The 11,620-nt window shown below is 53.3% G+C and overlaps 1 protein-coding gene across 1 annotated transcript; it reads left to right on the top strand.

Moving 5' to 3' along the window:
* Positions 1-299: 299 nt before the first annotated feature.
* LOC142598715 (olfactory receptor 14J1-like) lies at positions 300-1,274 on the top strand. The gene has a single exon (XM_075737995.1). It carries the CDS (start codon positions 300-302, stop codon positions 1,272-1,274), a length of 975 nt encoding a protein of 324 aa, XP_075594110.1.
* Positions 1,275-11,620: the final 10,346 nt, after the last annotated feature.

Here is an 11,620-nt window from a genome sequence, read left to right as displayed (position 1 = left end):
TCCCTGCCATCTAAGGTCTGGCACCTGCCCCTACCACTCCCATGAACCCACGGCTGCAGGGCAGGGCTGTCTCCTGGGCAGCCAGGCAGCAGAGGCTCGCCTCCTGACGGCACACTCAGTCACCATAACCAGAGCTCCAGTCCCAAAGCTCAAGGAAGGTCTTCTGCAAAAGGGGAAGGGGGCAAGTGTAGCATGGGGAGGATCCATGAGAAATTCCTTTGGTTTTACTCAGGGAACTCTCCCGTAAGTTCTTACTGACTTTTCCCTCTTAAACAGATCCCCATGCCCTGAGGCTGCAGATGTCCAATAGCAGCTCCATCACCCATTTCCTCCTCCTGGCATTAGCAGAGTCACGGGAGATGCAGCTCTTGCACTTCTGCCTCTTCCTGGGCATCTACCTGGCTGCCCTCCTGAGCAACGGCCTCATCATCACCGCCATAGCCTGTGACCACCGCCTCCACACCCCCATGTACTTCTTCCTCCTCAACCTCTCCCTCCTCGACCTGGGCTCCATCTCCACCACTCTCCCCAAATCCATGGCCAATTCCCTCTGGGATACCAGGGACATTTCCTATGCAGGATGCACTGTCCAAGTCTTTTTCTTTCTCTTTTTGATGTCAGTGGAGTATTTTCTTCTCACCGCCATGGCCTATGACCGCTACGTTGCCATCTGCAAACCCCTGCACTACGGGACCCTCCTGGGCAGCAGAGCTTGTGTCCACATGGCAGCAGCTGCCTGGGGCGCTGGTTTCCTCAATGCCATGCTGCACACGGCCAATACATTTTCACTACCACTCTGCCAAGGCAATGCCATAGACCAGTTCTTCTGTGAAATCCCCCAGATCCTCAAGCTCTCCTGCTCCAACTCCTTCCTCAGGGAATTTGAGGTGCTTATATTTAGTGCTCTGTTAGCTTTTGTGTGTTTTGTTTTCATCGTGCTGTCCTATGTGCAGATCTTCACAGTTGTGCTGAGGATCCCCTCTGAGCAGGGACGGCACAAAGCCTTTTCCACGTGCCCCCCTCACCTGGCTGTGGTCTCTCTATTTCTCTGCACTGGCATGTTTTCCAACCTGAAGCCCCCCTCAATCTCTTCACCATCTTTGAATCTGGTCGTGGCAGTTCTGTACGCGGTGGTGCCCCCAACATTGAACCCCCTCATCTACAGCATGAGGAACAAGGAGCTCAAGGATGCAGTCAAGAAACTGCTTGGATTTATTTCAGCAGCCACAGACTGCCAGCCTTCCTCTGCAAATGGCTCCCACTCTCTGTCGTGACAGGCCAAACCTCTCTTCTTTTTTTGGTTTGTTGGTTTTTTTTTTCCTCTTGTGATGCTGTTGTCTTTAAGGAAATGTCATTATTCATCCCCTCCGGACAATGTATCCACCTGTCTTGTGTGACCCTGAGACTTTGTGTAAATGAGGAGCCAGGCTCTCCGTGTATTTCTCTAAATAAACGAACTTGCTGCAGCAACGTCTTTCTCCAAGGTCCACCCTCAGTGGAGCAGGACGGAATGGGAAATGAAAACCCCTTTGTGGCTGCACCAGGTGGGGGCAGGCTGCTCTGTCCCTGGGGCAGCAGGAGCAGCCTGAGGACCCCCCCAGAGCCCATGGTGTTGTGCTGGTCTGGGGAGAGGGGATGGCACGGGTTGGGTCTCCTGGAGAGAAGAGCAGGAGACACAGGTGTCATTTTAGCCTTTGGGTGTTTTATTTTCATTGTGCTGTCCTTTGTAACGTCTTCAAGGCCATGCTGAGTGTCCTCTCTGAGCAGGGACAGCACAAAATCTCTCCTCTCAAGCACCTGCCACATCCACAGACCCTTAGGGTCCACAGTGATCCTTACACAGCTCAGACCCATCTGAAGAGCACAAGGAGGGGTCCGAAGAGGGTGCCCAGATCAGAGTAAGGACGGGGCGAGATCAGAAGGGAGTTGACCTGGGCTGGGAAATTGCCTCCAATAGAAAAAAGCCAGTCTTCAGCTAATCCGAGGCAATGTCCTGACCCTGGCTCTGTTGGTATCCTACAGCATGCTCATGGTGCAGAGCAACAAGTCCTTGCTGTTCTGGTGCTCTGCTAGGTCTAGGAAGTGGCTGAAGAAGGACTGATGCCCCCCAGACTCTTAGTGCCATCGTTCTCCAGTGTGGAGCTGGCCACAGCAGCCTGCCTGCATGGTCCTAGAGGATCCCAGTGAGGTCGTGCTTGGAGAGTAGCTTGTGGTTAGCCTTGGTGTGAGTAGGTGTGATGATCTGGGTGGGCATTGTGAATGGGAGAAAAGGACATGAGATCAGAAGGTAAAGAAGCAGTATTTCAAATGAGATTAAGGAGAGAAAAAGCCCCAAAACGCACAACGATGGTGGGCCAGCACTGGGTCAGGGACCTGTGACTTTCAAAACTCTAATTTCTACTGAGTTTGAGGAGGAAAAAATTCACTGTAATAGTGGATCAGTGTGGGGCTAGAGACTAGAGTGTGGGGCTAGAGTAGACTCTTGTGCTATATATGGTCAACTCAGGCTGAAAAGATCAAGAGCATGTCACTTCAGGTGGCTGTGGTGGAGGTCCTCAGTTTGCCCCAGTTTGGGAAAACATCCCCTTTGAAAGGGAGCAGTGTGAAAGACCCATCAGGTCGATCCATGTATTAAGGGAAAGTAGTCTTTGTTATGCCACAGATGCCAAAGGCAACAAGCATTGGCTTGTTCCTTAGAGTACTTGAGGAGATCTAATCTGGTTTATCCATGAGCTAAGGCACTCTGAACACCATGAAGGACACTGAGTGGTGGCCTAACCCGAAGAAGGATGTAGAGCTCTGGTGTAAGAATCGTCTTTCATATGCCTGAGCAACACAGATTGGGCTGGAGTAGAAGCCCCAGTCCAGCACCAACATATTGCAGGCCCATGGGCATGCTTGGAGATTGACTGTGAAGGACCTGTGCCAGTGACAGCTTGAAACACCAAGTGCATCATGGTCAGAGTAGATCCATTGTGTAAATGAGCAGAGGCAGCCCTCCATTGCAAAAGCAAGATGGTGGCCACCACTGCAACGCTGCTGTTTAACAACTGTTCCAATGTGGGAAAGCTCGGGCTGGGAAGATTTGTTGTTATACCCGGAGCGAGATTAAGACACAAATGAGGGCATATGCCGCTACCTGGAGGACTTCATTGAAGAAAGTACCTATCAAGAAAGTAGCGATAGGAAAGGGAAAGAGAGACTAGAAAAGGAGGCAATTTAGCAAGCAGTCAGGATAGAGTTGCGCAAGACAGTCACCACCATGGATTCAGCGGCGTCCCATTGGTCCGTAGTCTTTGTGTATTCCAGCAGTGAGAGTCCCCCTCACCATTTGACCGAGCAGTCTTTTATAGGGTGTGGGGGGAGGTTGTTCCTTAGATGACGGCACGTACTGCATACCTGCGCATGCTCTCGACAGGTTGAGGTGGTCGCCCCTGCCTAGGCATACCCCCACCACACACCCCGAAGCAACGTGATTGTTCTTTGACCTCTCTTGGTCTGTCCATGGCAACTGGGCTCGGCCAATCCAGTGGGGAGTCTCGTGAAGACCTTACCAGGGTTGCGAACAAGCTTTGAGACAGTTCACTCAAGACGTGGTCCCTCACAACAACATCTTTTCTTGGAGGGTTCAACTCTACACTGTAGCGTCCGATTTCAGCACCAACGTTGTTGCATGAGCACAAAGTAACACCCTGGCTCTGTCATCCCATGGGACAAGGGAGATGGAGATGCCAGCAAAGGGATGCGTTTGGCTGTTGAATGTGGGATCCAATGTGGGGTGACACAGGTGAAAGAGACCCGCCTGGGTGCTGATTCTGGGGGCAAGGCTGTTGCAGCCACCCGACGGACTGTGCCAGGCAGGAAGGCCGACAGGGCTCATGGCCGCCCTGCTCAGGACTAGCCCTGAGCTGGGTGAAAAATCTTTTACTTATCTCCACATTGACCATCTCTTTCACCCAACACCCGTTGCCGTTCATCTTCCCACCATGCACCATGGTGGAGAGCCTGGCTCTGTATTCTTCATGAACTCAAGCTTCCCTTTGCCAGGCTGAACAAATCTAGCTCCTTCAGCCTCTGCTCACAGGCCAAGTGCTCCAGGCCCTGACCATCTTGGGGGCCCTTTGCTAAAGCTCCTCCAGCTTGCCAACATTTTACCTGTACTAGGGTTCCCAAAGCTTGATGCAGACTTCTAGATAATCCCTTTCCTCGATCTCCTGGCCATGCCCCTGGTCGTACAGCCCAGGACCCTGTTGGCCTCCCTTGCTTCAGGGCGCACGGCTGCCTCCTCTCCAGATTCCTGACCACTAAGACCTACCTTCTCCACAGGTCTGCTTCCCAGCCCGGCAGAAGCTGGCATTTGTCCTTCTGTGATTGCATGAGGTTCCTGACAATCAATGCTCTCCTCCTCCTTCAACCCTTTCCCTAAACATGGAGGCTTGAGTCCCTCAGCCCCATCTGCGTCTGCTCTTATTTAATCACCCTCCCTGTTCAGCAGCAGCCCTGAAGTTTCCTTGTTCAGCCTTGGTGTCTAATGAGCAACAACTAAAGCTCCAGGGTGAGCTCACAACCAGGGTGAGTATGGAAATGGCCAAAGAGAGAGAGGCTGGCAGGTTCCAAGTGCCCTGGGCCACCTTCCTGGTGTGTCCGTGCCACCAAGGGCACAGGCCAGTCTCTTCTCCCCTGACCCTGTATGTCTTGGATCCCCTCCATTAGAACAGGCTCTGCAGCACAAACCCACTGGGCTGTGCCCTCACCCTGCATGGTCACGAGCTATACACTGATGGCTACATCTCCTGGGCACGTTCTTGCCCAGCCCAGATGTGCCCAAACTCTCCCACCTCCCCTGCCCTCTCTCCACCTCGCCTGTCTTCACTGCCCAGCCCAGCCCAGTCTCAGCTGGACCCACGGCAGTGCCTACCGTAGGGTGCTGCAGACCTCCGGGCACTCACACCACACCCCAGACCCTCTGAAGGCCGTAGTGGCTCCTGAGGGTCACACCCAAGCATGGGCGACCTCCATAGCACAGGGAAACAGAGGTCAGTGTCACCCCGTGTCTCCTGCTCTTCTCTCCAGGAGACCCAACCCGTGCCATCCCCTCTCCCCAGACCAGCACAACAGCATGGGCTCTGGGGGGGTCCTCAGGCTGCTCCTGCTGCCCCAGGGACAGAGCAGCCTGCCCCCACCTGGTGCAGCCGCAAAGGGGTTTTCATTTCCCATTCCGTCCTGCTCCACTGAGGGTGGACCTTGGAGAAAGACGTTGCTGCAGCAAGTTCGTTTATTTAGAGAAATACACGGAGAGCCTGGCTCCTCATTTACACAAAGTCTCAGGGTCACACAAGACAGGTGGATACATTGTCCGGAGGGGATGAATAATGACATTTCCTTAAAGACAACAGCATCACAAGAGAAAAAAAAACCAAAACAAACCAAAAAAAGAAGAGAGGTTTGGCCTGTCACGACAGAGAGTGGGAGCCATTTGCAGAGGAAGGCTGGCAGTCTGTGGCTGCTGAAATAAATCCAAGCAGTTTCTTGACTGCATCCTTGAGCTCCTTGTTCCTCATGCTGTAGATGAGGGGGTTCAATGTTGGGGGCACCACCGCGTACAGAACTGCCACGACCAGATTCAAAGATGGTGAAGAGATTGAGGGGGGCTTCAGGTTGGAAAACATGCCAGTGCAGAGAAATAGAGAGACCACGGCCAGGTGAGGGAGGCACGTGGAAAAGGCTTTGCGCCGTCCCTGCTCGGAGGGGATCCTCAGCACAACTGTGAAGATCTGCACATAGGACAGCACGATGAAAACAAAACTCCCCCAAAATAGAAGAGCACTAAACACAAGAAGCCGAACTTCCCTGAGGAAGGAGTTGGAGCAGGAGAGCTTGAGGATCTGGGGGATTTCACAGAAGAACTGGCCTATGGCATTGCCTTGGCAGAGTGGTAGTGAAAATGTATTGGCCGTGTGAAGCATGGCATTGAGGAAACCAGCGCCCCAGGCAGCTGCTGCCATGTGGACACAAGCTCTGCTGCCCAGGAGGGTCCCGTAGTGCAGGGGTTTGCAGATGGCAACGTAGCGGTCATAGGCCATGACAGTGAGAAGAACGTATTCCCCTCCAACCAAGAAGAGAAAGAAAAAGAGCTGTGCAGCACATCCTGCATAGGAAATGTCCCTGGTGTCCCAGAGGGAATTGGCCATGGATTTGGGGAGAGTGGTGGAGATGCAGCCCAGGTCGAGGAGGGAGAGGTTGAGGAGGAAGAAGTACATGGGGGTGTGGAGGCGGTGGTCACAGGCTATGGCGGTGATGATGAGGCCGTTGCTCAGGAGGGCAGCCAGGTAGATGCCCAGGAAGAGGCAGAAGAGCAAGAGCTGTAGTTTCCACGTTTCTGCAAATGCCAGGAGGAGGAAATGTATGATGGAGCTGTTGTTGGATATCTGCAGCCTCAGGGCATGGGGACCTGTGCATGGAGAAAAAAAAAAAAAACGTGAGAAGTTGGGTTTGTTCAGGAGTCAACCCTGCTCTGGAGCCATGGGTTCATGGGAATAGAAGGGGCAGGAGCCTGGCCATTGTATTTGTCAGATCAAACCGCTCCTAATTCAGATGGGCTTGTCAGCATCTGCACTCCTCGTGTTAAGGAACGGGAATGGCAGAAGGCATTTTCAGAGGGGTGGGGGGTGGGGTATTTTCACAGTTCCCCCCATCTCAACTGGGGTGTCTTGTTGGCAGTGAAAAGTTAGGGGAGATTTCTCTGAGCAAAATCAAAGCTATTCTTCATTTACACACACCCCCCCCCCCCAAACTTCCTCTCCCGTTTCAGAGAGCTTTGGGCATCTTCCTTACCTGAGTGCTGGCTTGTTGTGGCTGAGGGTGCCACTGGGAGGAGAGGACTCTGCAGTGGTCTCTGGAGGACTTAGTCCTGCCCTACTGCAATAGGTTATTTGGAAGCTGGAGTGAACTGTGATTAAATCAACCTGTGATGGACTTTACAACATATTCAGCCTCAGTTCACTTGACTGCAGAACAGTGTTGGCTGTTTATTTTGTTCTAGCTGCCTGTGTCCCTCCTAGGAGCTCTTATCACAGGTAGGCAACCCTGGCATTTGTACTGCACTGCAAGCGAGATCTTGAGAGTCCTGGGAGGCAAAGGGACTGTCCCTCAGTGCAGAGTGAGGACAGCCAGTCTGCCCGTCAGTCCAGTCGCAGGCTCGGGCTCATTCCAGCTGCCTACGTGCAACTGCCTGGTTACTCCCTGTCTTCTGTGTTGGGCTCCCAGATATGACAAAGACCTTGATGGAGAGCTGTGCACTTCCATTAGGATATCCTGATGGGAGACTCAGCTTTTTCCCACCCCACTGTTTACAACGGGTTTGGACATCTCCCTGCCATGGAGGCATCAGCATGGCACGACCCACAGGGTGAGCGTCTCAGCTGCAGCTGAAACCCGCATCCCCAGAGAGCCTCCAAACAAGAACAGCAGCGCAGGAGACACAAGGGAAATGCCACAGTGCTTTTGCCAGGGGAGGGAAGGCCAGGAAGGGAAAGATGGACGCTCAGGAGAGTGTGCTCTGCTGAAGGTCTGGCTTCCAAGGAGTTGACCCATGCCCTTCAAAACCATGCCTTTGAGAGCTGACAGGGAGCTTCTCTCATTGTCCTGTCAGACTGTTCCGTTAGCACTGTCCTCTCATTCCCCGCCCATGTCTCTGCTGCCTGCAGATGTCTCTGCCGGGAGCTGTTTCAATATCCCCAGGTCTCCTCCCTGTCAGTGCTCATGGACCCCATCCCACACACTGTGTGCTCAGCTCTGCCCTGCAGACACCTCCTGGCAGCAGGACACTGCCCAGGGCCGTCTCTGTGTGTGCGGGGGCTGAAGGAGCAGCTCAGGCAAGTCCGAAGGAGAAGCATGGTCTCAGTGCCTTCTCCAGAACAGAGAACTAAATTCCCATTTCCCACTGCCCACCCAGACAAACAAGAGGGGAAAATTCAAAGCACAGACACCTGCCCTTTCAAGGAAATGTTCCATTTGTGTCCTTCTTCAAAAGGACCCTCTGCAAATGTTCTGGGGGAGATCTGGAGCTGTGAGCAGCCCTGGCCCATGCAGCGCCCTCTCAACAGCAGAAGGACCCTGCCCTGCCGGGGCTTGCTCCTTCCACTCCCAGCACCTTCCCAAAGTGCTGTGGGGAGCTCCCCGGGCAGGCTGAGTGCTGACCCTGGACGGCGGCAGAGTCCCTGCCCCAGCACACAGCCCCCTGCGGTGCAAGGACCCTGCTCTGAAGGACAGTCCTGGGCACCCCTGGGTGCGCACCTGGATTCACACCCCTGCAGCCCTCCCTGGAAGAAGGGGGTCGCCATGTCCTTTCCCTCTGATCGTGCTCTGCTCTGGAGCACGGCCTTCCTCCGCACAAAAGAAACCCTGAGAGCCATCTTGCCAAATCCGTTTATGGCATGCGCCAGCTCTAGAAGACCCCGCCAGGACACGCGTGTGCATTTCCCTGCTGCCAGAGACTTACTGTCTTATGGACTGTGAAGATTTCTTCCCCAGCCACCTCTCAGTGTCCTCCCACTACTCACTGCCATCTCCCTTGCTTCTCTTCTCTTCCCTGGCTACCTGCAGGCAGGCCCCTCAACCCCACTGCGCTTTGCAGAGGAGCTCCTCCTGGGCAGAGCTGTCTCTCGCAGGCACTGCCCACTTGCCATGAGCTCCCTCCATGCCAGGAGCTCAGCCCAGCTCAGTCGCAGAGGACGGGCCCAACGTGCCAGTTCTTCTGTCCCTTCTGTGCTCCCTGGAGATGTCCCTGGAGCTCCAGGGCTGACAGAGCCTGAAAGGAAACTGTACTTTGAAGCTGACTGAAGTAACTGCCTATAGATTCTTCCCTAATTAGTGAAAAGAGACTGATTTTAAAAGCATGAATTAGCCCAAGCTTCCTTTTGCTGCTGATGCCCTTGTAGAAGCTGATCCTGTTGACCTAAGTGTCCGTGGCCAGATGCAGTTCTGCAGGTGGGGTCTCACTGGCACAGAGTGGAGGGGCAGGATCACCTTCCCTGACCTGCTGGCCACGCTTCTGTTTATGCAGCCCAGGACGCAGTTGGCTTTCTGGGCTGCAAGCGCGCATTGCCAGCTTCTACACGATTTTTCATCCACTAGTCTTTCCAAGTCCTCTGCAGGGCTGCTCTCAATCCATTCATCCCCCAGTCTGTACCGATACTGGGGATTGCCCCGACCTGTGTGCGGGACCTTGAGCTTGGCCTCGTTGAACTTCACACTGGCCTCCTTCTCAAGCCTTTCAAGGTCCCTCTGAATGGCATCCCTTCTCTCAAGCACTAGCAACTTCAGCGCTCACGTTGGTGGTGTCCACCAACTTGCCATTGACTTCAACTCTTTGGATACGGCCTTCCAGCCAATTCCTTATCCATTGAATAGTCCACCCATCAAATCCATCTCTCTCCAATTTAGAGGCAAGGATGCTTTGTTGTGGGACCATGTCAAAGGCTTTGCAGAAGTCAAGGGAGATGACATCAGTTGCTCTTTCCTTGTCCATTGACGTAGTTGCTCCATCGTAGAAGGCCACCAGGTTAGTCAGGCACACTTTGCCCTCAGTGAAGATGACTTGACTGTCACTAACCACCTCCCTGCGTTCCATACGCCTTGACATAGCTTCCAGGTGGCTCTTTTCCACGATCTTACCTGGCACAGAGTTGAGGCTAGCTGGTCAGTAGCTCCCAGGTTCCTCCTTTTTATGCTTTTTAAAAATGGGCATGATGGTTCCCCTTTCTGCAGTCACTGGGGACTTCCTCTGACTGCCAGGACTTTTTGAACAGGATGGGGAGTGGCTTAGCAATGATGCCTGCCAGTTCCCTCAGGACCCTGGGATGCATCTCATCGGGTTCCATGGACTTGTCCAGGTTCCTCAGATGGTCTTGAAACTGATCTTGTCCTACGGTGGGTGGGAATTCACCCCCCCAGTCCTTGCCTTGAGATTCAGGGAACAGAGAGATGTGAGAAGAGCAATCGCCAGTGGAAACAGAGGCAAAAAATGGTGGTGAGTTCATCAGCCTTCTCCATGTCAGTTGTCAGCAAATGCCCTGTCGCGTCTCTTGGGGGAAGAATTCAATTGCTTTTGTCTTCTTTTTCTGACTAACGTACCTGTAGAAGTCCTTCTTACTATTCTTCCTACCCCTTGCCAAATTTAACTCCAGCTCTGCCTTAGCTCTCCCGATCACATCCCTACACTCCGGGCAGTATCCTTATATTCGTCCCAAGACATGTGTTCCTGCTTCCACTGCCTATGCGTTTCCCTCTTGTGTTTCAGTTTGACTGGGCGGTCCTTACTCAGCCATGCTAGTCTCCTGCCTTCCTTGCCCAATTTCTTACACATGGCAAGCAGCAGTTGTTGTGCTCTAAGAATGCCTTTAAAAAGGTGTCAGGTCTCTTCTGCTCCTTTATACCTGAGGGCAGTTTCCCAGGGGCTCCCATCCACCTGTCCCTCAAGCAACTGAAACTCAGCGTCCCTAAAGTTTAGGGTCTTGACTATAGTTTTGCCTGGCCTATATCCCTCGAGTTCATGAGTTCAATCAGGGCATCATCACTGCAGCTCAGGCTAACACAAATCTTTGACCTCTCCGGTAAGGTTTTCTGCATTTGTGAGCAACAGATCCAAAACCACATCTCCTCTCGTTGGGCTTTCTCTCACCTGGATGAGGAAGTGATCCTCAATGCATGCTAGATATTGCTTGCAGCATGCTGTGTCACTTTTCCAACAGACACCGGGGCAGATGAAATCCTCGAGCGGGATCAGTATGATGCTTCCTGTGAGCATGAAGTAAGAATGTTTCACAGACACCCCTTGTCACCAGCCATCTTTCACTAGATCATGCTGCTCAGAGCCTTTTCCACCTTGATGAAGGGGAGCTTTTTAGCTTCCCTTCCGTCCCTCTAGGGAAGGGAGGAAGAGGGCAAGTGAACGAATGAGCGGGTGCTTCATGGCCGGCCAGGGTCAACCCATCAGCCCCCTGAAATGTCACTAAGTGACATTTGCGTGAGCAACTGACTCCATCCATCTCCACTGACTCTCGTGAGAGCTTAGTCAAGGAGCTCCCATGCAGACGCCTGCTTTCTGTGCACATGACCTGAGGGAAAGGGCCTCCCACCTCCTGTAGGTGTGTGGAATGAACTGGAGGGAGAAGAATCGAGATGGGAAGCCTGTAACCAAAGTGCGGTTTCTGCATTGACTCACTTGCATCACTACCTCTCCACGGGGAAAACAACCCCCTCCTCTCGCTGCCTAATATTTGGGGAGGAGTAGGGGTTTTCAGAGGCAGCACTTGTCGCCTCTCTTAGTCAACCATTCTCTGGAAGGACAACTCACACAGCTGGCCTCCACGTCTTTCCCCACAGATCAGAGACATGATGCAGTTATTTTCTTCAGCCTCCTTCCAGGAGGGTTCCCCAGGAGGGACACAGGTGCTTTTTCAGCGCCAGAGACCAGGGAGCATCTCGAGGGAGCGTGTGGGGCAGAGTAAGTCACACCTTCAGCTGCACTTGTGCTCCTGGGCTGCCACAACCTCCTGGGACTGAGAGAGCTCATGGGAATGGATGCATGGCGCCTGCAGAAAGACAGCTTTGTCCAGGA

The sequence above is a fragment of the Balearica regulorum genome, chromosome 30 (assembly GCF_011004875.1).
Source record: "Balearica regulorum gibbericeps isolate bBalReg1 chromosome 30, bBalReg1.pri, whole genome shotgun sequence".
NCBI classification, from domain to species: Eukaryota; Metazoa; Chordata; class Aves; order Gruiformes; family Gruidae; genus Balearica; species Balearica regulorum.
The sequence above is the reverse complement of the archived record's forward strand: the minus strand, read 5'-3'. Positions and strand labels throughout refer to the sequence as shown.